The sequence below is a fragment of the Olea europaea genome, chromosome 17 (genome assembly GCF_002742605.1).
Source record: "Olea europaea var. sylvestris chromosome 17, O_europaea_v1, whole genome shotgun sequence".
Taxonomy (NCBI): Eukaryota; Viridiplantae; Streptophyta; class Magnoliopsida; order Lamiales; family Oleaceae; genus Olea; species Olea europaea.
This window is the reverse complement of record NC_036253.1, coordinates 5,328,713-5,356,707: the sequence shown is the minus strand read 5'-3', so window position 1 is coordinate 5,356,707 and position 27,995 is coordinate 5,328,713. Positions and strand designations below refer to the sequence as shown.

Below are 27,995 nucleotides of genomic sequence, written 5' to 3'. Positions count from 1 at the left end.
CAGTGCCCTCTGAAGTTTTGTTTGTTTATTGCAATCTCAAAGCCTTTATCCAGTCAATTTCAACTTGGAAATCACCACGACCAGATCTAGCATCAGGAATTCCACCTAGTGCATTGACAGACAACGACATGCCTACAACTTGTGAAGGGTTCATTTCTAACTTTGCGTCTATAACATTTCCTCTCCATGTTGGCAGATATCGAGCAAGAGGAATCTGCACAAGCAGGTATTGACATTGTAATATCCACAGCATTAATATTTCATGCCATTTTATCCAAAATTCATTGCAGTCATGCTGCCGCGAGTCAGCAGATGAGCAACGTTTAAACTAGACTCTAACAATGTGACTGTAGTCCGAACAGAAATCATATTTTATAACCAAAACAGCGAAACTTTTTTGCAGGATGCCTATACGCCGTTTTCAAAAATAAGTTCCAAGAATTTCTTTTTCTTACTATATACATAAGTTGCATTCTCTAACAAAATTACAAAATCAATCTCAGGATATAATAATAATAATAAAAGGGTTCGATTGCAAACAATGAGGTGCATCCAAATTGTGTGTGTGTGTGTTTGGCGGGGGGGGGGGGGGGGGGGTGTGTGTTAGACAACAACCTTCCATTCCTGTTCCCAATTCTCATAAAAGTACCAGCAATGTTGATTGATATTAGCAATGATGAAGGTTCACCCAGTTCTCTGTATAAATCTGCATTAAAATTTGATGAAGGCTCAATCAAGATTTCTTCATCAGTTTTCAAGTATTTAATTGTTTTACGCCTTGAGTAATGCTATGTAACACCGTTAGTGTTTAGCACCAATCTATGTGGCATTCAATGATGGGCCTAATTTAACAGATCTCATATCCCGACATTTAATTAGACCTATCATTTAATTCCACATGTTGTCATGTAAAATGGTGCTTGCAACATGGCATTATTCTTTCTATTCGAAAGTTTAGCATCATTGCAAACTACGTAACATAAATGATAGGTCCAATTTAATGGGTCCCACACGTGTTACCACATAGAATTATGCTAAACACCAGTGGTACAACATAGCATTATTCTTTCTACTAGCAAGTTTAGCAACATTGCGAGCTTCAAGCACTCAAGGCAAATCTTGGGCATATTCCGTTGAGTTAGGTAGCATTTGGAGTACTCACTGTTGAAATATAGCATCTCCCATTTCCTTTAAGTTTTAGTGCTAATGCATCGTATCCATCCAAATCAATGAAGCCATCAAACTACAGGGGCAAAAAATGGATACGGAAGTCATTATAAAGCAAAAGATGACAACCAAATGAAATATGTTCTAAGTCGGTTTGTAGCATATTTTTCCTTTTAGCATGAACACTAGAAAATTCGCTAACAAATTGCTGACAAAGCCAAAACCTTAATTTCTCTAAATGTTCAAGGAATGACATGAACATTAAGATTGAGAGGGTTGTTGCATTAACTTAATTGCAAATTAGGTCTTAAGTTTCACCAGTCAAACTTTAGAAGTGTGACCCTTGATCTGCAGATGAGCAGGAAGTTTACGAATATCATGCACCTTTTTAGACCGCATTCCACAAAAGCCACTTCGAGTTATGTTCCATCTTGAACTCTCACTGACATCCAAAGATAGGTTTCCAGAAAATAACCGTGACAGAAATTAAAAATAATGAAGGTTCAGCAATTAAAACAAATCTGCATAAGATGATGATAAACAGGAGTTTTAATGCCAGAACTTACTTCAAGAGTTGAGTACTGAAGTGGTATTCAGAAAAGTAGTTGTATTAAAGTCTTAATTGTCTTTGGCTTGTGGACATGCACATACAGATATATGTATATATACATATACATGTATTTATGTATGTATACACCAGAATGCACTTCAAGAGTTGAGTACTGAAGTGGTATTCAGGAAAGTAATTGTATTAAAGTTTTAATTGTCTTTGGCTTGTGGACATGCACATACATACATATATAGATATATAGACACGTACTTGGACATAGTTATCCCACAATCTAAGTTGCACATACATGAACATCTCCGACACGACACAAACACGTTGACACATAAATTTTCTAAATAGTAGGGCACGTCCATTTAAATTCTTGAAAATTTTAATTGCGCACACACACAAATATAAATATAAATATATATTACAATTTTTAATATAAGACAAACATATGGCATGCAGACGGTTGCCTGAGGAGTGTTTCTAAAGCATCCCTTGAGTGTCAGTAATTGAAACAATATAAAAAAAAATTGGGACAACAGAGCGTGGGTTTTGGATACATGGCCTTGAGTGTCGAGATCCTACAAGACACATATCGACATAGACACGTTGTCATAGTAGAAGTGTCCATGCGTCATAACCCACTGCAAATAAAATTGGAAGACAAAACCAAGTATTCAAATTAAAGCACTTTTAATGATGATGATGGAAGGTACAGCAACTACAATTCGTTTCAAAAACAAAGAACTAAGAAAGGAAAGTTTAGGGGGTGTTCTCTTTGTGTTTCAAATTTCAGTTTTGTGTTTTGAATTCATTTTGAGTTTTATGTTTTGAGTGTTTGTTTTGAAATTGTTGAAAATGCGTTCTTTTTGTTAGTTTCTCAAAACAAAAAAAAATGATTTTTTTTTTTTTTTTTTTTTTAAATTTTGAGAATCACCACAACACCACCTCAAAATACCAAAAAAAATTTAATTTTTTTTTGAAATTTTGAGAATCACCACACCACCTCCTCAAAAAAAAAAAATAACAAATAAATAAAAAAATGTGTTTCCCGCGTTTTCAATTTTTTCAAGTTTTACACTAAAAACGCCCAAAATGACAAAAAGTCGTTCTGTGTTTTCTTCACAAAATTTTTTTTCGTTTTCGAAAACGGGAAAGAGAATACGTTTTCACCGTTTTGAAAAATCGAAAACAGAAAACGGCCCGAAAACGGTAAAGAGAACAGGGCCTTAACTTTTCATCATAGTTCTTATGTGATTATAGCTAGATACTGGCATATAAATAAGATGAAAAGGAGAAAAATTGGGAAATCTCATACATACACGCATCATGTATAGTAACAAGGTTAGAGAGAGAATTACTGACCAGTACCACTTGATCCATTTCCAGACTCTTTTATCTCCAATGATGCAGATGACAAGCCTGGAAAGTTATATTAGATAGTTATACAAGTCCCTTTCATTTCTTTTTCTTTTAAAATAATTCTTGTGGCATATACTGCCGCACTATACACAGTAGCAATGCCGACATCATGTAGAAAATGCAAAGTTATATTTGATCATTATACGAGTCCCTCGCATTTCCTTTTCTTTTAAAATAATTCATGTGGCATATACTGCCGCACCATATATAGTAACAATGCTGACATCATGTAGAAATGCAATATAGCTTTGACGATCTGCCTTTGTTTCAAAAATTGTTTCTTCAACTTTTTGTCTTACATTTAAATGACTAGAAAATAAAATAATCTTAATATCTTTATTCATCGTACTTTCTAGTTTCTACATTTAATTTTTTAAGAAAAATGATAACTGTTCTTTTTATCTTTTTTTAACATGAGTATAAAGTGCCTTCTTATATTCACAAGGTAATACTACATTGATTATTGAAGAAATTTGTTAGGGCTTATGGTCATAAAGCAAATAAAAAAGAAGCATATCAAAATCATAACTCCGATGGTGCAGAAAGTAACATAAAGATGCTGCTATTCATTCATAACACTCATATTAAAACTCATAAATGACGTAGACAAATCCGTACTATCCTTGGACTAAATAACAATATATACAGAAAATTTCTCAAGCCAAATTTTAGTTTTGTACTGTATATTTGTTCGTTATACGAGTCCCTGAGCATTTCCATTTCTTTTATAATAATTCTTGTGGCAGATACTGCAGCACCATACATAGTAACAAAACCGACATCGTGTAGAAAATGCAGTATTATAATTTCAGTTAAAATTTCAGCATCAACCAATATTTTGTTGAAACTAATGCAATCTTCCACTGGTTGATTTCTCATGCATGCATAATCGCGTGTATAGGTAGAGATTTATAAAAAGGGGCAGAAATGTAATGTATTTTGTTTTAGATACATTAACATGGGATTGTGCAGTATGAAAGGGCAAGATTAGTCACTTGACCTGTCTAGGTCATTGCACTTTCTAGAATTCAGATTCAGGCAATAGAGATATCTAAGTTTCAAATCTACATTACCTCCATATTCAGAATCTGAATACAAATGCCACCTTTTAAGCTCCTCTTTTGAATTAAAATTGAAAATATACTTTTCACTTGGTGGAACTAAGTTTTCAGCATTCCATACTAAAGCTGCAAGATGACAACAAAATGATTACAGGATGAAGGTGGTGAATGTACTTGTCAGAAAACTCGGTCAATAACTGAAGAATGAAAAGAAAAGTGCTATGAAATGCCATTTTATATAGATGTTTTATTTATTTATTTTTCAAAAGAAGGCAGAAGAGACTATAATTTGCGGCATCACTCCATTCCATCTGGATGCCTGTCCAGGAACCTATCAAATTATTAGATGGCAATACCGAGGACTGATATCACTTGAGTATAGTGTGGTATAATGTTAAATACATAGATCTCTCATAAATTCATAATCTAGATTGTACACAGGTGATACTAATTTTCCATTTTACGAGATACAAGCAATTTTCTAATAGACCAACCAACCACTTTCAAAAGTCTGGGAAGATGAAAGAAGCACCTGAACGACCTCCACTTTACAATCCTTCTGGCGAACCCAAAAGATGAAAAAGTGGATGCCCCCTTCAGTTGAATAAAAAGTTGATGGTACCGAAACAAAATTTAACTACCCATGCCATTTGTTTGCTAACACATTTCCTGAGGCTTTTCAGTATTTAAAATACAGATTAACAAATTTTAGAGCCGTAAAAATGGTGCAGTCCAAATCCTTCCAAAATAGGAAAGGAGTTTATTTATTAGAAGACCAACAGAAGTTCATTTTTCTTTTCAGATATATCCTAAGCAAAATTTACTCAGCCTATTAATTACAACTTTAATTCAAAAAACTTAAACAATTTTACATCCGTAAAACAACAACAGATAAATCGAGAAATGTCACCGGTAAGGAGTAAATAACTTCATTACCAAGAATATACTGAAGATTAAAAAAAAAAATCAAAAAGTTTAATTGGATGACGAGGCAATGATCGAAAGATACCTCTTTTAGTCGCATTGAGAGAAGCTTGCAGCAGAGCACGAAACCTTGACATTTATAGAACTTCTAATTTTTATATAAATTCGAGGATTAAACTTCACAGACTAAATTGAAATATACATTTAATGCTTCAAAGTAAATACGTATACACAAATTTATACGTGTATCACCTGCAATGGAAGTAGAAGCTATAACAGCAACCAATTACTGTATTATTGTCACTGAAAATAAAAAGGAACCGGTGAAGAAGAAGAAGCCAAAACGACAAGAACGGACACCGTTTGCAAATGAGACTGTTCTCAGTTCATATTTAGAAAAATTGCAGCCACCACCTCCAACTTTTACCTGTTTTGCATCCCAGTCTCCCACATTTATTTATTTCTTAGTACTAGTCTTCGTCTCTTTCGTTGCACGAGTATTGTATTTATTATGTTATTATTAGTGTGGAATGTGTAGAATTTATATTATTCAAAAATTGTCAATACTGGTGCATTTCTTTACCCATGGGACAATAATCACCGGAGTGCATGATGTTGGAACTTGGAAGTTAGAACAATAATTTGATTTTAGCACCAGCACCACTATGAATCTTCATGTTAATTTATAAATGTTTTTATGGTACATCTATATGATAACGTTGTTCCTCACGAACTTCCAAAGGTTTACCACCTTACCAATAGTATCAATGCTGTGGTATAATTTTCTACTCATTTTGAATGAAATGTGCAATAAAATTCTTCAACGAAAACTATTTGGAGAAGTTAATTCATGATAATGCAAGGATAATCACAGGTTTTCCCTGATTGTGCTGGTTTGGATCCTTAATTCTTTGCCCCTATTGCGCATGATTTTGATCCGTAATTCTTATTCCTAAAATTTTATATGATCTGAAATGAATTTGTGGAAATGGTGAACCCAACATCACTCATTTTTACAAGAACTTCTAAGCTACATGGATAGTGACATAAAAAAAAAGTCGAACATGGTGATTTAAAGCTACTAATAATTCTTTATTTCTTTTAAAAGGTCAATACGAAAGAAAGACCCAATTAAATCAAAATTCAAAATATTCATTGAACGTTATTTTGGCTTAGATCGAAAATTAACACTTGAAATTGGAAAAAATTAAAATTAAAATTGTGTTTTATCTAACTTTTGAGAGTTATAATCTATGTGCTATTTGATTATAATCTATGTTATGTTATATTCGTAAGATAGAAATTGCAATATTTGTTATTTGAATTTTTTGGCATAGGTCGTATGGCAATGAATCATTTAAGATATTTATTGACTTTGAGTAATTTTTTTTGATATTTTACATTGCGTTGTATGATATTTGATTTTAATTTATATAACTATTTGTTAAAATTAGTAGCTGAGAGAGATGGAGGCCAATGCGGTCAGTGAGGAATTTGAGATATTCATATTTGTAAAAGAGACTCTGTGCACAGTCACCTCCACTGTAGTATTTTTTCTTTCTCACACACTACTTCACATCATCCAATTCAACTGATAAAGAAAAGAAACAGAATAATTTAACAAATTAAACAACAATAAAATTACAGGCAAAAATAAAAAAAAAGTTATTATAAAGTTTTAAAATTAAATTGAAATAATTAGAAGTAAAAATAAATATTATTTAATTAAAATTGAAAAAATTGCGTTATAAACGAAAAGAATTAAAAAGAATTTTAAATTTAAAAAAAAACATTTATAATATGAAGAAAAAAGAAATTTTAAAAAAAATTTCAAAAAAATATAATAAAACAAAATAAAAGAAAGTTACGAAAATTAAATAAAGAATTTAGTTACTTTTGCTTTTTCATTCCCAAACTCTCTTTTCTTTTGGTATCTATCGTTAGCACATTTTTCTAATTGACAACTTTGCTTCTTCTTTTCCGTCTCACGTTACTTACCATGTCCAAAGCTGTGAAAACTTGTACTCAACACATAAAAAAATTCAGAGTTAATTCTCCCTCAAGTTTTGTGCTTGATTTTGTCCTTTAAAAAATTTCTCTCCGAAGTTCATTTTGTTGTCAAAAACGTCGTTTATCAAATCCCATTCTGATAATAGCCTATGCAATAATTGTTCAAAATTGTCAACAATAGAGATTTTCAAATACGATGTGAATTTAACTTAAATTATTTAATATTTGCTTCTCATGATCTTACACGTGTTAAAAATTCAAGAATTTTTATTTCTTGCTCTTAAAAAGTTGGAGCTTTGTTAGTTAACTGGGTTTACTTGCCAGTATCTATTTTAAATTTATTCCATTTTAAGTGTCTGGTTTCTTTTTGGCTACCCACGATTTTTTACATTTTAAAAATTAAGAATTTCTGTTTCTTTCATACAAGTTAGAGCTTTCTTGGTTTTGTTGTGGGCATATCTTTTATATATATTGCTGGGTTTTGTTCTTCAGTGCTCCTTGTGATTTTGCAGCTTAAAAGTTAAGAACTTCTATTTCTTGCACGCGAAAGGTTTAATCTTTGATAGTTTAGTTTAATATTGATACAAACACGATGTGAATTTAACTTAAATTCTTTAATATTTGCTTCTCATGATCTTACACGTGTTAAAATTTCAAGAACTTTTATTTCTTGCTCTTAAAAAGTTGGAGCTTTGTTAGTTAACTGGGTTTACTTGCCAGTATATATTTTAAATCTATTCCATTTTAAGTGTCTGGTTTCTTTTTGGCTACCCACCATTTTTTACATTTTAAAAATTAAGAATTTCTATTTCTTTCATACAAGTTAGAGCTTTCTTGGTTTTGTTGTGGGCATATCTTTTATATATATTGCTGGGTTTTGTTCTTCAGTGCTCCCTGTGATTTTGCAGCTTAAAAGTTAAGAACTTCTATTTCTTGCACGCGAAAGGTTTAATCTTTGATAGTTTAGTTTAATATTGATAGATAGAGTTTGATTCTTTTCCACGCTTCGCATTCTAAAGGTTCACATCTGATGCTTGAACAGCTTTTTCATGATTGATATTATGTTCTTCCTTGTGATGATCAATATTTTGAAGAGAAGCCGGGGAGTTAGAGGCACGTAATAGATAGGTGTTGAACATAGATTGCTCCGTGCACGGAGTGTTCGCTCTCCATTCATGGAGAGTGCACTCCCTGTTCGAATTTTTTTTTCCCTTTTTCTCTTTTCTTTTCTTTAAACTAAGAACTCCAACCTCCTGGTTTTTAGAGAAATTTTAAGGTTGTCATTTTTTACAAAATTTTAGTCAAATTTGATTGAAAATGTATCAATGAACAAAAATCAGTAGCTTGCAACCAAACACTTTGAACAGTGAATGTGCACTGTAAATGCAGGTAAAAAGATATATAAAAAAAAATGAAATGTCACTGTATCAATCAACAATACGACGTTGTTTTTACTCCATGATGCGAAAAAAAAAAAGATTTTGCTATAGTGTAATAAAATAGAATAACTAACTGTTGCTAACGACAGTAACTTCTCATTCTCTTTTTTATATAGCGGGGAGAAAAGAATTAAAAAGAAATTTAAATTGATAAAAAAATAATTATTTATAAATAATAATAATAATAGAAAACAAATTTTTATCTCCATGCATGGAGACTAATGTCTCCGTGCACGGAGATATTTAATTTTTTTTTTTTTTTTTTTTTTTTTTTTTTTTTTTTTTTTTTATTTAATTTTTTTTTTTTTTTTTTTTGTATTTGCATTGTTTAGTTTACAATATATATTCGATTTAAATTTGTTTTTAATTCTTTTCTCTTCAATTTTTTTAACTTACAAGTAACTTTTTCGTTAAAACTGAAAAATTAAATTTTATTTGGAAGAGAAAAGAATTAAAAAGAAATTTAAATTGATAAAAAAAATTATTTATAAAGTTAAAAAAAAACATGCACGGAAAGTTTTCGTGCACGAAGAGTTAGAGAGATTTTTTTTAAGCTAATATATTTTTACATAAAATAAATAACTATAATGATTTTTTTTTATTACACTTAAAAAACTTGAAGCAAATTTTTTACTTATAACTAACTCTTTACATTTTAAAAATATATTGAGCTAATTTTTTTTATTGAGCACGGAGTGAAAAAATGAGACTTGGTGGGAAGTATGGAAAGTTGCGCGCTGCAGTAAATTTGGAGGTACACTGTATAATAAAATATATACTAAGACAAATGTTGTCGTTTTTGCTCCTTCACTTTAAAAAAATAAAAATGCTACAGTGAGATAAAATGGATTAAAACATTTTTCACTTCAACAGTATCTCCACATTCCCCTTTTTATTAGTCTCCATGCAAGGAGACAGTGTCTCCCTGAACGGAAGAATTTTTTGTTTTTTTTTGTTTTTTTTATATTTGCATTGTTTAGTTTACATTATATATATATATATATATATATATATATATATATATATTCAATTTAAAATTCTTTTTTTTTATTTTCTCTTCAATTTTTTTAACTTACAAGTAACTTTTTCGTTAAAAGTGAAAAATTAAGTTTTATTTGGAAGAGAAAAGAATTTTAAATTGATAAAGAAAACAATTATTTATAAAGTTAAAAAAAAAAACATGCATGGAACCTACGAGTCTCCATGCACGAAGAGTTAGAAAGATTTTTTTTTTAAGCTAATATATTTTTACATATAATAACTAACTACAACGATAATTTTTTTTTATTACACTTAAAAAACTTGAAGCAATTTTTTTTACTTATAACTAACTCTTTACATTTCAGAAATATATTGAGCTAATATTTTTTTATTGAGCACAGAATGAAGAGACAAGACTTGGTTTGAAGTATGGAAAGTTGCGTGTTGCAGTAAATTTGGAGGTACGCTGTATAATAAAATATATACTAAGACAAATAGCTTCGTTTTTGTTCCTCCACTTGAAAAAAAATAAAAATAAAAATGAAACAGTGAGATAAAATGGATTAAAACATTTTTCACATCAACAGTATCTCCACATGCCCCTTCTTATTAGTCTCCATGCATGAAAGAAATTTAATTTTTTTAACTTACAAGTAACTTTTTTGTTAAAACTGAAAAATTAAGTTTTTGGAAGAGAGAAGAATTGAAAAGAAATTTAAATCGATAAAAAAACAATTATTTATAAAGTTAAAAAAAACAAAGAGTAAGAGAGATTTTTTCTTTTAAGCTAATATATTTTTACATATAATAACTAATTACAATGATATATATATATATATTTGAAGCAAATTTTTTACTTATAACTAACTCTTTACATTTTAGAAATATATTAAGCTAATATTTTTTCATTGAGCACTAGGTGAAGAGATGAGACTTGGTGGAAAGTATGGAAAGTTACGCGATGCAATAAATTTGGAGGTACACTATATAATAAAATATATATTAAAACAAACGGCGCCGTTTTTGCTCCTCCACTTGAAAAAAAAAATAAAAATAAAAATAGATTAAAATATTTTTCACTTCAACAGTATCTCTACATTCTTCATTTTATTAGTCTCCATGCATGAAGACACTGCACGGAGACAGTGTATCTGTGTGTGTGTGTATTTATTTATTTATTTATTTATTATTATTTTTTTAATTTAAAATTATTTTCTCTTCAATTTTTTTAACTTACAAGTAACATTTTCGTTAAAATTGAAAAATTAAGTTTTATTTGGAAGAGAAAAGAATTAAAAAGAAATTTAAATTGATAAAAAAATAATTATTTATAAAGTTAAAAAAAATCGGAGACACGGAGAGCTAGAGAGATTTTTTTTTAAGCTAATATATTTTTACATATAATAACTAACTAAAATGATAATTTTTTTTTATTACACTTAAAAAACTTGAAGCAAATTTTTTACTTATAACTAACTCTTTACATTTTAGAAATATACTGAACTAATATTTTTTTATTAAGCACGGAGTGAAGAGATGAAACTTGGTGGGAAGTATGGAAAGTTGCGTGCTGCAGTAAATTTGGAGGTACACTGTATAATAAAATATATACTAAGAAAAACGACGTCGTTTTTTCTCCCTCACTTGAAAAAAATAAAAATAAAAATGCTACAACGAGATAAAATGGATTAAAACATTTTCACTTCAACAATATCTCCACATTCCCACTTTTATTAATCTCCGTGCACGGAGACAGAAATTTAATTTACATTTTTTTTTCGTCGTTTATATATATATATATATATATATAATTCTCTTCAATTTCTTTAACTTAGAAGGAACTTTTTCGTTAAAACTGAAAAATTAAGTTTTATTTGAAAGAGAAAATAATTAAAAAGAAATTTAAATTGATAAAAAAATCAATTATTTATAAAGTTATAAAAAAAAAAAAAAACCATGCATGATGACTACGAGTCTCCGTGCACAAAGAGTTAGAGAGATTTTTTTTTTTTTTTTGAGCTAATATATTTTTACATATAATAACTAACTACAATGATAATTTTATTTTTTTTTACACTTAAAAAAATTGAAACAATTTTTTTACTTATAACTAACTCTTTACATTTTAGAAATATACTGAGTTAAAATTTTTTTTTATTGAGCATAGAATGAAGAGATGAGACTTATTGGGAAGTAAGGAAAATTGCATGTTACAATAAATTTGGAGGTACACTATATAATAAAATACATACTAAGACAAACAGCGTCATTTTTGCTCCCCCACTTGAAAAAAAAAAATAAAAATAAAAATAAAAATGCTACAATAAAATAAAATGGATTAAAACACTTTTCACTTCAGCAGTATCTCCACATTCCCCTGTTTATATAGTAGGGATAATCATCTCCAATTTTTTGCTTTTAAATGAACTTTTTTACCCTTTTTTAAATAATCGAGCACATGAAAATTACGAAATACACATTTTGAAAGAAAACTAGAAATATTTATAAATTTGTCATTTGGCTAAAAATTTTAAAAAATATCTCTAATTAAAAATTATCAAAAATAGTCTATATTTTACATTACTTAACACATTATATACTAATTATAAATCTTTAAAATTATAATTTCTATTTTTCTTTTATCCAAGCAATTAATTTTTCTCTCTTCTTCTAGCTTTCTCATAAATTATTTTTTATTAATTCAAGTATTTTCAATACACTGCTAATTTAACATTTTTAAATTTCAATTATCACGCTGAAGATATATTTTTAAATAATATTTATATTTGTCTTTTATTCTTACTGTTTCTAGTAATAAATAAAGAACAAAATAAAAGGTTTGAATTCTTAAAAAATTATTAAATTGCAAAATGGTTTAAGCCTTAATTTGGGAATAATTTATAAATAGATAGAAATAAATTGTGAATAAAAAGATTATGCACTATCTGACACGTAATTTAATCCTTTCATTGCATAGACAATCAATTAAGAAATTGATTTTTCAATTCTATCCTCATTGCCACAATTTCATTTTACTACTTTGCTCTTTTTGCAAAATTATCTTTCTCGACATGCAGACACAAGAAATTGGAGGGTTGTTTTGGCATAGCAAAAATTTTGGATTTAAAATTAAAGTTCAGTAGTAACTCGTGATTTGAAATTGATACAACGTTGTATTTGATAACCTACCCCATATATGCTGTACAAAAAATCGTTTTGACGAATTAAAAGTTGCCAAACACACGCTACACAACACAATCATATAGGTCTGTCCTATGTAGTTGAATTGAACAGGATGTTGGACCATTTCAATAAAAATGAAATAAACTCAAACTCCTAGTTAATACAATATGCTATGAGCATGTTTGAGAGTGGTTTTAAGAATTAATTTTTTGATCATTAGGAAAAAAATTAGATTGAATGTCCAGAGAAAAAATCAAATATAACGACTAAAATAGTGAAATAACGATCAAAAAATCAAAATTTTTTAAAAAAAAAATCACTCTCAAACGTGTTCTTTCCTTTCAATATTTTTTCAAACTTTACCGGTGGTAATGGTCCCAGTTGCTGCTGACTCAAGATTTATAATTTGATAGGTGTCACTCAATTGGAAACCCCTTTCCAGACTTTTCTTGAACTAAATGGATAACAGATGGAGTAATCTCGAACTTTCCTTAATTTCCCTACTAATACCCCCATAACTCATTTCCAATTTCTCTGTAACTCAATCGCCACTCTCTCGTCCAAAAGTGGATTTATAATTCTCGTCAATCTTTTGGCACAAAAATGAGCATTGTTGTGGATGCAATGAACCATCTCTTCAATTTCCCGGAGACCCTTGAGAAAATAAGTTTCTCTTCTTCTTCTTCTCGCCCACATCAAAGCGATGAGAACTCTACCATTCCAGCGGCAGTGGACATTCTTGACACTCCCAAGGAATACATATTCTACGTGGATGTTCCTGGCCTTCCTAAATCTGATATTCAGGTATCTTATTTCTTTTTTCAGAACCATCTCATATTTTAGAGATGCTTGCTCTAAGTTTTGTTGGGATTGTTTGCAGGTTACAGTAGAAGATGAGAATACACTTGTAATCAAGAGTAATGGGAAGAGGAAACGCGAAGATGGGGAAGAAGAAGGGTGTAAGTACATAAGGCTAGAGAGGAAGACATCCCAGAAGCTACTGAGAAAATTTCGACTTCCTGATAGTTGTAACGCATCAACCATTACTGCTAAATGTGAAAATGGGGTGTTGACTGTGGTGGTGGAGAAGCTGCCACCGCCACCCAAGGCCAAAATAGTTGAGGTTAAAGTCTCTTAATAGATGTGTAGATTTTATTAGAGACAAATCCACTTTGTTATGAAAGGTTCGTTTGTATTAGCTTTAATTTGAAGTAAGGTGCTTTTTATTTTATATGTACTTTAGAGGTCACACTGCTCATGTTTTGAGTAATTTTTAATTTTTGCAACTTTAATTTGGGTCTGATGTATGCTTAGAAGTTCTACTCTTCTGTATGAAACATTTTAAAGAAACTTACAGCCTGTTTTGGGAATTATTTTTTGGCTCAAAAAATTAATTTTGTGATCGTTATTTTATTATTTTAGTCGTCATATTTGACTTCTTTTCTCACAAATGAATTCTATTTTTATCCCAACGGTCAAAAAAATTAATTCTCAAAATTACTTCCAAACATGCTCTTAAATTACATTATCATTGAATCAGGTTTGAAAGAGAACAAGGCATGTTTGGTTGACCATAGAAACCAAATTATGGGAGGAAAGAAGAAAGAGTCCCAAGATACCTATCAGTACCAGCCCACAATATTAAATTTAAATGTTTTGGAGTCAAAATTTACCTGAAGGTACAATTCTCATGCAATGTAACATTGCGTTGCAAACTAAAATATGGACTCACTAAGACACTTTTTTCTTCCCCTTACGACTTCTCTTTTTGGTGGATGTCTTTTCTGCTGAATTCGAATCATCCATCAAATGTTGATAGTCATCAAGGCTGGCGAATGGAGATGCTGCAGAATGTTTATTTGATTTTTGCTTCTTTTTCTTATGGTTAAAGCCCTTATCTATGTCACTTTCATCATCTGCTTCGCCTAAGGCAATGTCTTCGTCCACGCCTTCATCCATATTGGCAATATCTGAGGGGAAGTCCTCTTCATCACTGCCTCTGCCAATCAAGTCATCATCATCTTCATTTGCAATTTTGGCCAAATCGTCATAATTATAATCACCGTCTACTTCAAACGTAGGATTGGCAGAGTCCAACACATTCTCAATCTCTTCTTCATTGTCAATTTCATTCTCATCATCACCATCCACACCATATAACTCTTCAGCGGCCTCATCATCAGTTGTCTTCTTCTTTTTCTTCTTAGGTTTCTTGGAGGAATTCATTTTATTCACGTAGAATTTGTGGAAAACAAGATTATCTGGGGCCACATCCTCTTCGGCCAATGACACTATTTCTGGTCCAATCAACTGGTTTTTCATATCAAGCTGGACAGATTTAAGAAGTGTAAGGCAAAGTACCGTTGTAGAAAACAATTATTAAATCAAACTGTGATAACAGCAATACAAATAAGTTCTACCCTCCAATTGAACTTATAAGTGGAAAGCTTATGATTATCATATCAAGTTAATCGGATTCTTACTAAGGCATCCAGTGAGAAGATCTAGACCCCGTACCCCAAAAAAAAAATAAAAACAAAACAAAAAAAAAGTGTAGGTGAACAAACCTTCTTGGCAGGTTCAATCTGGGAGGCGCCATGCCATGTACTTTGCCTTGGTTTCTTTTCCATGAACTTATCCAAGAATGAACTGAGTGAAAGGTCGTTAAGTGGATTTCCGCTGTAAACAATATTAGCCCCAGAAAGAAGGGTTCTGGCCATAGCAGCAACTGACGGGTGCACATGTGAAGCCAGAACCATTAGCTCCCACCAGCTAACCCGATCAGCATTGCTGTTACTCAATAATGAAATTCAACATCAGAACAATAAATATGAATTAAAAGGCCAATATATAATAATATTAAACATGAGAAAAATAAAATGCACGTGCTGCATCCTAATCAAACTGAGCATGTCGTTCTGTAATTTAAGTTGGTAACTACATATTCTACCAGAAGTGAGAAACAAAATTCTCCTCTTTCAGTGGTAGATAAAGGAGATATCATCCCTTAGTAGACAATGATTTGTGTAAGATTTGCAAAGAATGTTGATGTGCTTGCACAATGGGGGAATAATCAAGACAAGTTTAAGGCATTTAAGTAGAGAATCGAAATGATACCATCATATTTTATTAAATGTCAGGTTGAAGTGCATAATTATACAAAGTGTTCAATTTAAAGGAGAAAAATATTCAATTATCTTGTCCAGAATGCAACAAAGGTACTCTCCACAATCGATTGAGCTTAAAAACCTCCGTTTCTTCTGATTTCAATCGTAGAGCTGCCAACCACATCATAGTTTTCTCCAACCCAGTAGGCATGTATGCTTTTTTTTTTTTCCCCTTTTCTTCCTTTTTCGCTTAGCCAGAAATCAGATGTTGGACACAGCATTTCTCAAGCAAAAGGTGGAAGACTAATTTCCAGTGCTCGCCACACAGCATAGTATGTCTGAGAGTGCAATGATCTAAGTTTGACGCCTAGTGTATTTAAAAACATCTTTTGAATTTTATGCAGAAGAATAAATTACTTGAACGCCATCAAGGGGTATATAACTACTTTCCATTAAACCACCGTGCCTACATTTCACTGTCTTATTATAATCATAGTGACTATCAGTGATTCTCAGATTGTCAAAAGCTCAAGCTCAACACATTCAAATCAAACAAAGGATAAATGAAAATTACCAGTAAGAAGGTTCCCTATGGCGTGGGTTGTATCCTCCAGGCAACATCAGGCTATCTTTTCCTCTTTGAACATGGTTGCCTCCTTTACTATCAGACGCTGATTTCAGTTCTTTGCGTTCATCTACACCATATTTCCCAAGCAAACCATATGCTTCACTTAAATCGTCTTCATCAGAACCAGCAGTCATAGAACCACCTTTATCAAGTGCTGAATCATTATCACTATCGCTCTCATTGCTGGTTTGAGAAACTTTGCCTTCGTTATCTGGTACAAGACTGGCTTGTTTGTTGTCGTCATCTACAATATCTTCAAAATGCTCAAGATCTTCATCGACAGACTCATTTTGAAGTACCATGTTCCTGCATAATGAAGAGTAACAAAGCTTTTTAAATAAAAGTAAAAGTACTTTCTTCGAAAGTAAGTGAATTAATTTGGAAAAGTTTTTGAAATCCCATAAGAAAGGCAACTTCGAAAAAGCTGAAAGATGCTCCCAGGCTAAACCTTTCTAACTCAAAAAAATAATAATAATAAAAAAATAATAATAATAATAATAATAATATCCTCACTGAAACTAGACTTACCACAGTGGTGGGCGTGCTTTGAGAACTTCAGAGAGGAGAAAAAGGCAACCACATGCATACTGAGGTGGCAGTTGAAGAGCAACCTGGTGTATAGTAGTAGGGCAATCAATATAAATAAACAAGCAGATTAATATTCATTGGCTTAGTGAAGTAAATACACAATTAGATTGGTGTTGTTGACAATAGTAATCATGATTTGTCCTATCCGGAAATAAAGCTTCAAAGAAAACGAATAAGCCGAATATGCTTATTTTTTGGAGTTCCTGACAATAAGGATTTTCCTTTTTCTCCTTTCTTACATAATGTCTTCTTTCATCGTTCGAATTTGGAAGAAAACCATCCCTATAGTTTCCACTCTGATCGCACTTATGACCTCACATACTGAATATTTTCTCATAGAGATTAACTTAAATGTTAAAACAAAAATAGAAGACAGCTTTCCCAAACAGAAGCTAAGCAAATAGAAGTCAGAGATTGATCTATCTGCCCACAAGTTATATCTGAACACATAATAAAGCTTCATGGGGCAGGCTCTAGAAAAATTAACATGACAAGTATGACGGAAAAAAAAATGCATTTAAACACTAACCTGCAACAAACGCTTCGAGAATGCAGCAACTCGCTTTATGTTAACATCATTTTTCATTGCCCTCAGCATGAGACCTATAAACAATTCCTCCTACACATTATATGCATCCGAACACAGAACAAAACATTATCAGCCACATACAAATTGGACTCCAGGAAAGGGGGAAAAAAAAAAGGATAAAAGATGGTCATTCTGACCAGGCTAGACTCCAAATTATTCAATATGCGCAATTCAGTAATCATAACATCACAAAGAGAGAGAGAGGGTTTCTAATAGAACAAGTGTATCTGTAGATAGAACAAACAGCCTGGAAAACCATTTGGAAAGTTTATCAAACATAATTTGCAAGTAAATTTGCTGAATACAAAATCTTAACAACAAAATGTTGTCCTTCTTTAAGAGCTTAAATTTTAGATGAGGTGATTCAAAGTTGTGTCAAAATAGGAAAAGTCGTTTTATTTTGCCGCCACCCATTTTAAAAAATTGTGCACGTAACATAGATAAAAAAAAATAATAATAATAATAAATAAATAAATAAATGTCGCGTGCATATGAGGCAATATGTTGAAGACTAAATCTTAATAAATAAGCATCCCCTATCAAAGAGCTTAAGCTATTTATGAGCTGGTTGGTTCAACAAAATTCAAATTCTAAAGTCAGGTTTTACAATCATAAAAGGAAAGATGTAAATTAGAATATAGTTATCGTCAAGAAACCTAGTTAGATAGGAGGAAGTTTAAAATTTTCACACATTTATAGAGTAGACTGTTTGCTCAGTGTTCGTGATTCAAGGAATCAAAAGAAAGAGATACCATGATTGAGAACCACATCAAAAAAGTTAGATATTTTAGCTAACCTTGGAAGAACTAATAGCCGCTGGTAGCAAGAGTTTTGAGTACAAGGCACGATAAAAACGATCGCTAACAATCTGATTTTTAGATGAAATCTTGTGGAGAAGCATTAATGCTTGAACTCCCACATTAAAGTTCTTCGAATGAACCTGAAAATCAAAATACATGTAATTTAGATGAAAATCTAGTTTAACGTCCATACAATAAAATCGACACCATTCATCCATTAGTGTGACACAAAGAAATAGATTTCCAAGCATTGCCAGACATACCAGCTGAAACAACATCGGAGTTTGGACCTCTATTACGTCATCAGCTTCATCACCAGAAACAAATGGAAAAGCTCTATTAACACCCTGTAACAGAAGAAGGGTGATGCGGTTATATAATATTTTAGACTGTTCATCCCAAACCACAATATAATAATAAACTTGGAAACAGAAACTATGAGAATGAAGAGAAGGCACTAACTCACTTGGCATAAATTCAGAGAAGACTTTAAATGAAAAGCAAGACCAATTAACTTTTGCATTTTGTTTGAAACATGCTGAGACATGAAGTCATCCACTCACCAAATAAGATGAACATCACTATCGGCCACCCAAAATTGGAAGAAGTTACATAACCTTCCATACTGGATTAGATTACATTAGACTTAACCATTTTTTGCAGTTTCTGAATTCATGGGCATTGCCATTCTTCTAGATTTCATTTTAGCATAGATTTGATCATATTGGGTTAGACACTAGGGGCTTCCCTTATTCTCTAGATTGCTTCTTATCATCGATAAAATCTTATTTGGTGTGCAGCTGGTGTTCTGTACCCAACAATGATTGATCATAAGTACCAAATTACAATGGGCTCAATTCGGTAATTTGATTTAGTTAACCAGGTGCGTCATTCAGCAGATACAATTAGTGAAGCAACAGACTACGAGCAATCTAGCATCATCGCTGATACAAGAATTTTTAGCTTTTTTGGAAGTTAAGAAACAAATCCTATCGACTTTCACAATCAAGCTTAGTCTGTGAATAAGTAAAGAAACTGAACCCCTAAGTTTCAGCTCAACAGTCCTTATGAATGTCCACTATTAAATATCCAATGTAGTAGAAAGGAAACAGTTTATACCGACCGTTAGAAGAGCTGATAATAACCGTGAATCCATTCCAATATGCGATTCTGACAATGATTTAGGTTTGTTCTCTTTCAAAGAGCTGGAAGATTTTTTCTCATCTTTGCTTTGCTTGGCCACAGATGGTCCTTTACTGGCCTTGGAAATTAAAACCTGAAAAGGCGGATTCAAATACTTTAAATCTTTCCGGTGAAAAAGAAAAAGAAAAAAGGGCACAATAAATTGACATGCAATCAGTCCAGAATGAATATAAATGAAAGTGGCATGTAGAACCTATAAAGAATATGGATGAAAGTGGAACGTACAACTTAGACATATAAATAGTGTCAATGAGTGCAAAATCTTCGGCCAATACCTTAAAGAGAGCAAAATAAATATCTATCAAACGTTTTGCAGCCTTTGGTCCATCACCCTTGTGACTCAAACGAATCTGGCTCAAAAAGTTAACCTGCAAATTGGTAGGAATCAAAACAAATAAGGTTTGCAGGTTCAACACATTGTGAATAAAGGAACAGCAATCAGTTAACAAGTTTACATATCAATTCTTACACATCCTCACCTATAATGAGCGCACATTCATACAGATAAAACAACTAATAGTGCATTCTAAAAGAAGGAGATGAGGACCATTTGCACTAGTCCAATGTCATGAAATCTAGGGAAGCAATAATTTTATATCACATCATAAGCCAAAAGGGGAAGAAACAAGTTAAATAGCAGCATAGAAGTTTCAGAAACCACTAATCTTCAAGTAACTTTCAACAGGAAAACTTCACAGAAAGCAAGAGAAAGAAGATATTAATATCATTTTAAGTTATAACAATCAAAAAATGCAAACGTGATATCGAAGCATCACTGCTACTGCAATGAGACAACCTAATTACACCTCAAAAGGCAAAAACTAAAGAGAGAACGTTCAGAATGTGCTTATATTAGCAGGTGAGGGGAGAAAGGGCGACAATAGAATATCAACTTACTGCGTGGTATTTTGCTCTTAATCCAAGATGAGGTCGGAAAAGGAAATTATCCACTTCGTCAATCACCACGGCCTATTATATTAAGAAAACCTTCAACAAGTTAATGTTGCAAAAATTCAACAGAAAAATTATTCTAAAATCAGCATATTATTATCCACAACAAACAAAGTAATAATTCAAGGTTGTCAGCTTCAAGATTTCTATTCAATAATGGCAAGCAAGCTTCCAATCAATAATTGAACAGGAATCACAAACTTATCAATTATCAAAACGTTAAACAAAACTAATCAATACAATCATAGTTAATAAAAAATAATCAAATCTACTTTAAGTCGAACTCGATTCCTAATTCTACTTCATTTAGAATCTCCATTACAAATGTTAGCTAATGCAGAAGAACTAATATATATCACAACAGGCAACAAGCTAAATATTTCATTACGGTTCAAGTTAGCGTGCAAATCAAACTGAATATATTCGGCCATGAACCATACCACTTCCAAAATATCACTCGTTATTCAGACAATCAACTATTCAATTTTAGAAAGGAAAAAATATAACTTGATTCAGTCGTCAAATTCTTAAAGTAGAAACAGGGAAGTTGTGGTTCAAATAAAGTCGTGCCTAATTTATAAAATAGCTTAGATAAATCTGCTTTGAAATGCCTCATAAAAATAATTAAAGCGCTAAAGATTACCTTCATATTTGGATGGTCAGCCAAAAGATTTGCCAAGTGATAATCAGCATTAGATGCAACTTTGTTTTCAGGATGTCCTAGCTATAGGCAAGAAGAAGATAAGAATATATTTCAGAAACTTCATTGAGTTCAATGTCGTCCAATGCAAAAGCTCAAATTTACCTTGTTTACCAATGCAGAGAGTAGACGACGCTCTTGCTCTGATTTGCTTCGCAGCAATGTATACATGGTCTGGACACAGGTGCTAAACATGAGAATTAAACATAACATAATAACCACTGTTATTCTATAATGGGATTGGGAGATCTCAATCTTTTCCTTCAAATGAAAGGAAATAATATTCCTCAGGTACTTGTGACTTATAAAGAGCAAAGAAAATGCGCCCGAGTCATTATAGATGCATAAACCATTACAATAATGGCGAAAATGAAGATTAAAATCCAACCTTCAATGCCTTGTTTCTTAGTATATCCAACACATCTTGTGATGCTTCCTCAAGAGCAGAAACAAAGCGCTCATACCTGTAATTCATCCAGTAGGTTCCACATGAATGTTGTCAATCAAATGGGGATCTAATTGTTTGATGAGTACCAAAATTCCCGAGAGTATAACATTCTCAAAATCCCAAATTCTTGTTTTCATTTAACCATGGGACTTGTAATATCAAGTACAGTGGACAAGAAACAAAACACGTCGATTTTATTAATACTGAGATTTGGAATCTTATTAAAAATATGAAAGAAATTTGAAGGATATTTTTCCCAATATCTAGTCCAACAAATCTTATAGGTGTCACTTAAATTTTACATAGCATACCATCAATGGAAATGAATAAGTAAATAAAAAAATACCTTTCTTTTAGGCATTCCTCCCAATACCAAAAGAGTAAAAGAGAATAACCATCTTTTGTATCTGAGAGATGATTTAGAGGCTGCTGAACAAGAGTCTTCAGCTTACGATCTGGTAATAGACTGGCAGAATAATAATAGACAATGTTAAATATGGCATGAAGCCACTGAGATGCTAAATGAACATTGAGGCAAGTAAATGCCCTTTTGTATGCATATAATACATGGCCAATAATTGAAAACAAACTTTTTATTTATGGTTACATAACTAACAGGCGGGAGCAGCTCAAGAAGGAATAGCCAGAACCAATTATCAAGACACGAAATTGCAACTGATTGTCATTTAACAATTAAAGAAAATGTCCACCAGGGGGATCAAATCTTAAATTGAACCAACCATACAGAAAGAAAGGGTGCTGACCTCAATATAAAAAGTTCTTTGAGTGCTTCAAAGGCAGACAAAGCATGGCGTTTACCAACTTTGGATGTCACCATTCCTGCATGTCATTTTATTCAAAACTTAGTCTCATAAAACACCAAACTGATGTTAGAAATTAACACGACAACTAAACATAAGTAACAATCAGCTACTATGAGTTTGTAACACGTCAGATGGGGCATAAGATGCCTGATACACATTCAGTTTCTACCATTGCAGTACAAAAGTAATCTCCTACATTGCTAGCAACCATTTATAACTTATATCTTTTCAGTAAGGAACACTCAAACTTCGATACTTATGTCCCCAAAAAATTTCCTCAATATAGCCCAATTTTTTAATATACCCATTGATTCTTCAGCACTCTATATGTTCATGTATAAGCAACAAACTGATATATATTCATTGAAGTAGTAATATCTGTCAATCATTATCATTGAAGATATACTAGCTTAGTAGGTCCTTAAACGCAAAAGAGAATTTGCCTATAAAAAATCCTATTAGGTCACGGAAAGGCCTAAACCTCTCCTCTGAAATCCTGTGTAACAATTTGCCAAATATTCCATCATGCAACTAAAAATTCATAATTAGTCAATTAAGCAACACCATTTTACATAATCAGACCAAAAATTACGAATACCAGAAAATAACATGAATCTTACCCAGAAGCATGTCAATCGATCTCAAGTTAGCAACAGGGTTATCTCCGACCAAGACAGAGAACGCCGACACCTTATCCGCAGCAGTCCCTGACCTCTGTGTGGCAATGAGCATCTTGATATCCCCACTTTGGCCTCGCGATGACTCGTACTCATGGACATACTGGGACATCAAACGCTGGCTCAACTCCTTCTTTTCCTCCACCAAACCCTTCCATTCATCCACACTTTTGAACTCAATTCTCTTACTATCCCCTATCACTTTCTCCTCCAGCAAGGCAGCATCTTTGTACCAAACGCTCATTGAACTAGCTTTCAGCAACGGAAGCTTCGGGAGATTCTTAAATTTATTATCACGTTCTTTCAATAAATTACCGTTACTGAAACCAGGGGTCTGAATTTGAGGTGATTTAACGCCGAATTTGGGATTGTTCTGTTTGTTGTTATTTTTGGCTCTGCTCTTGTTTTCTTTCTCGTGTGGAATCTTAGTTTTCTCTCTATAGGAATTTTTGGTTGGTCCGGAATGGGGTTTAAGACGACCAGTTTTACGGAAATCTGAATCATTGAAGCCGGCGGATGAGGATGAGGGAGCAGAGGAGAAGCCGAGAGAGGATGCAAACGATGCAACGTCGGATTGGATGTGGTCTAGATCCGTTTCCCGCATTTTTCCCATGATAACAGAGGTGTGGGTGCTCAAAGAAAGGAGCAAGATACGGCCAAAAGCCAGAGATTCTCGAGTAGAAACAAGCGTAGGGTTTATGGCACGGCGAAGAAGTAAAAGAGTGGGCGTAAATTCCAATAGGCGTCCCAATCTTTGTAGGTGTTATGCCAATACCTCCCACCTATTATTTATCGCACTCGTGCCTCCACTTTTTAAAATTATAGCATTATCATGTCCATTAAATCGTCGTGTGAAACTCGTTTGCACAGCATTTAGGAAGAGTCGAACATGTAGTAAGTGCTAAGAAAAATTTGTGAAGGCATTAATCGTGATATTTTTTATTAACTTAAATGCTTAGATTAAAATTTGAGGCAAATGTAGTAAAATGTCTACTCAAATTGCATAATATTTTTTTGTGTTTGTTGAGTTTTGATTTTCCTTTTTCTTTTTTTTTTTGGTTTGGAACTAATAAAAGGTCAAGTTTGAGAGAGCGTTTTAAACCCATTTTGTTGGAAAAATGAATTTTGGAATAGTAGATTGATGAGGAATGTGTAGATGAAAAATAAAGAAAAGTTTTTGATTTACGTGCAATATTATTTTAATGAATAATATGTGGTTAAAAAGAAGAAAGAGAATAAAGCATTTTGATAAAAATGGAAATGAAAGGGAACCTGAGATGTTTGATGCGTGTAAAATACACACGACCTAGACTCACTTAATCATACTTTAGTTATTGTTTTTCAATTATTATACATTGACTTTTATTCATTTATGTTAAACTAGTCGCTATCACGTGCGTTGCACGAATTTTGTATTTATCGTATTTTTATTAGTGTGTGAATTTTAGTTTTTTGAAAAAATTTTGAAGGAATATCTAAAAATATTTCCATGATATAAGAAAAGAATTGCAAATTATTTTTACAATTGCATAACAGTATGTTATATAGAAAAATATGCTCGTATATTTCATGTTTGAATAAAAATATACAAACTATTAGTGTTAATATGATTGAATTGAATGTAAATATTATATTTATAAATTTTGTATAATTCAATATTGTAAAAAAAACTCTTCACATGGTGCGGAGACAGTTCAACCAAGTGCAGAGTGTAAAAAAAAAAAGGTGCGGAGAGAAAAAAAACTTTGGCATGATGCGTGTGTGGAAGAATATTTATCAATCATGAAAAAAATTCTTCACAAATTGTAAAACAAAAAAATGCAAAATAAATCTTCTTATTATGCTAATAAAATTACAATAAAATTTTTTTTACAAATAACATAAAAAAATCATTTTTATCTTCAAGAAAAAAGCACATTTAAAAATTAGTAATTTCATAACATTTTTTTTTAATTCTCGAATATAGAATTATAAAAAATGAAACAATATTGAATTAAAAATTTAATACTCAAAAAATTCAATATTAAATAAATTTTATACCAAATTATAAATCAGCTTATCGTATTTACAGGCAGCTTACCGTATATATTGTCTACCGTATTTGCAAACAACTTACCATATTTGCAGCATACTGTATTTGCAAACAACTTACCGTATTTGCACTTTACCGTATATGCTACTTACTGTATTTGCAACATACCGTATTCGCAGCCTACCGTATTTGCAAACAACTTACTGTATTTACAGCTTACCGCATATGCTGCCTATCGTATATACAACTTACCGTATACGCTGCCTACCGTATTTGCAGCTTACCGTATTTTTATATACAGATTTCTACACTTACAAATACCGAGAATGTAAAACACCGTACATTCACTTACCAAACCAAATTTCAAAAAAAAAATCAGATTTTTATTTTTTCAATATAAGCATAAAATAAATATTAAATATATTCAATTAAGGGAATCGAAATTGTTTTCAATTTATGCACAAGTAGATTTCCAACATATAGTAGCTAAAGAATCTATAAATACCAATGACCAAGAATTTGATAGTTGACATGAGAAGAAACTGTAGTATACTTGAAACCTCCTGGTAATGTTTATGCGTTCAATTAATTTCTAAAAATTCCTACCTGGCTCATGTGATAAGTTTTGTCGTGTACGTTTGACTCTAATGTTAAATGTCGAGATAGTCTAAAACACAATAATTTTATCAACTATGTCCCAATTTGCTACAAATATGAAATTAGCATCAATCTCATTTTTTACCAATTATATGTTCGTGTCACTTATGCAATAAATTTGATGAGTTCTATTTGTAACCCCTTTCAAAACACAACTCCACTCTAGCTGAAAAATTCAAGAATTTATGCCTTAAGTGTACAAATGTTAGGACACAGTCTCTTATGCGGAGTCCCTGCACAATTGGTGCAGGGACCCTGCACGATCTGTGCGGGGACTCCACACACCAATTTCGTGCGGGGAAGTCCCCGCACAATTTGTGCGGAGTCCCCGCACTGACTCCATGCGGAGCCATGGCCTTATCTTGACTCTCTCTCTCTCGCCACCGTCTGTCACCACTCACTCCTCCGCCTCCTCAGTCCCCAAAATCCTCTACTCTGCTACCTCCAACTTCTCATTTTCAGCCACTCTTAACTTTGACGGCCTCTCAACTACAACCAATTTCCCTCCCGATTATAGTAAGTGGACCCACGTTTCATTCTTCCCTGCTTTCTTCAACAACAAAACCAAGAATGCAAAGTCCATCAAACAAGAGCTTCTTGAAGCAATTGCACCCCTTGATCATGGTGCTGAAGCCACTCCTGAAGACCTGCAAAGAGTTTATCAGGTTTATTTCTTTTACCTTTTTCAGCGTCTTCATTTCTTATCATTTTGTATTTAAGGATAACAAGTTTGGGGAAATCAAGGTTAATTATTATTTTTCTTTTGTGTGTGTGTATGATAAAATCATGATATAAATGATTTAAAATTTGTGTCTGAGTATTGAATTGATGCTGTACTTATAATAAAATTCTTTGAATTAATAATTTTTCCATCTCCTTGGTTTATTAGTTAAAAGAGGGTTTGCATAGTTATCAAATATTTTGTTTTGGCTCTAAGTTTTTCCTTTTTAGAAGGGAAAGTGATCTTTTCAGCATAAATAATGGTGGTGGACCTTAAATGCGTTTGCATAACTTCTTATTCTTCTTTTTTTTTTTCTTTTTTTCTGCATTAGAACACACAAGTGATAACTATTTATTTCTTGTTCATTTACTGTTTATTGAATCATATTAGGCTAGCTGATAACTAAGAATATGGACTGTCTACAGAATAATGCTGCATATTTAATTCTTCAGGAGACATCCTAATTCATTTTCCTTTGACTTTGTTGTTAGTTAGATAGCTCGCAGACTCGAGGCAGTTAAAATCGATTAAACAAAATTATAATAATCAGATAAAATCGAGGATATACCTCTTCGTACCGTGCGAAGAGTGCGGAGAGTTCTCTCCAACTCTCCGCACAGTGCGGAGAGTGCACCGTGCGAAGAGTGCGGAAAGTTCTCTCCAACTTTCCGCACAGTGCGGAGAGTGTGTGCGAAGAGTGCGGAGTGTTCTCTCCAACTCTCCACATTGTGTGGAGAGATGGCTCTGCGCTATGCGGAGAGTGCGAAAGAGATTGAGAGATGGCTTCGCATAGTGCGGAGTTTTTTTTTTCCTAGTTTATATATATTAAAAAAACAATGGATAAAACAACCAATTGCAATAACTTTTAAGTTCAACAATCCAATTGGAAGAAACAGCTTTCCACACAAATTGCCTAAATCAAAATAAGTTTGCTTCTCTTAAAGTAAGTTGCAAGTATCTCATGATAAAGCTGCTGAAAGTCATTATGTCATTCAAAGAAGACCTATTATATAGAATTCATCATTTAAAAGAAAATATGCATACATTGAACACAAACAGAAAGTTTTAAAGACTACCAGAGATTAGAAAATGATCTGAGAAAAGCTTTCTAAAACCTATGTCACCAGTCAAATATGCTTCATGCTTGAGAACTTTGCTGATGAAGATATGTAGCACAAAATTTGGCAACCAACTTAGCTGTGAAATTCAATGCATTGATAAGAGAACAATAATGCACTGACCAAACAACAAAGAAATTGGATAGCAAAACTTGATTTACAGCAAAACATTATTTCAATTCAAACTAATTATAATATTTAATGGATCT

The 27,995-nt window shown here is 32.1% G+C and overlaps 3 protein-coding genes across 3 annotated transcripts; 1 reads left to right on the top strand and 2 right to left on the bottom strand.

Moving 5' to 3' along the window:
• Positions 1 to 667: 667 nt before the first annotated feature.
• On the bottom strand, positions 668 to 5,583 carry LOC111365556 (probable complex I intermediate-associated protein 30). The gene is made up of 8 exons (XM_022986113.1): positions 5,558 to 5,583; positions 5,383 to 5,505; positions 5,216 to 5,259; positions 4,219 to 4,332; positions 3,089 to 3,145; positions 1,552 to 1,643; positions 1,163 to 1,243; positions 668 to 706 (listed from the first exon to the last, which is right to left on the bottom strand). Exons 1-8 carry the CDS (start codon positions 5,581 to 5,583, stop codon positions 668 to 670), a joined length of 576 nt encoding a protein of 191 aa, XP_022841881.1.
• A 7,636-nt stretch (positions 5,584 to 13,219) lies between these two features.
• On the top strand, positions 13,220 to 14,116 carry LOC111366153 (17.4 kDa class III heat shock protein). Its single transcript, XM_022986841.1, has 2 exons — positions 13,220 to 13,547; positions 13,624 to 14,116. Exons 1-2 carry the CDS (start codon positions 13,347 to 13,349, stop codon positions 13,879 to 13,881), a joined length of 459 nt encoding a protein of 152 aa, XP_022842609.1. The 5' UTR covers positions 13,220 to 13,346; the 3' UTR covers positions 13,882 to 14,116.
• A 124-nt stretch (positions 14,117 to 14,240) lies between these two features.
• On the bottom strand, positions 14,241 to 24,020 carry LOC111366152 (uncharacterized protein C4F10.09c). Its single transcript, XM_022986840.1, has 16 exons — positions 23,202 to 24,020; positions 22,522 to 22,597; positions 22,104 to 22,223; positions 21,698 to 21,773; positions 21,415 to 21,483; positions 21,253 to 21,333; positions 20,556 to 20,627; positions 19,934 to 20,026; positions 19,579 to 19,731; positions 18,719 to 18,802; positions 18,452 to 18,595; positions 17,596 to 17,685; positions 17,007 to 17,089; positions 16,425 to 16,784; positions 15,311 to 15,533; positions 14,241 to 15,071 (listed from the first exon to the last, which is right to left on the bottom strand). Exons 1-16 carry the CDS (start codon positions 23,869 to 23,871, stop codon positions 14,475 to 14,477), a joined length of 2,991 nt encoding a protein of 996 aa, XP_022842608.1. The 5' UTR covers positions 23,872 to 24,020; the 3' UTR covers positions 14,241 to 14,474.
• Between the last annotated feature and the right edge of the window lie 3,975 nt (positions 24,021 to 27,995).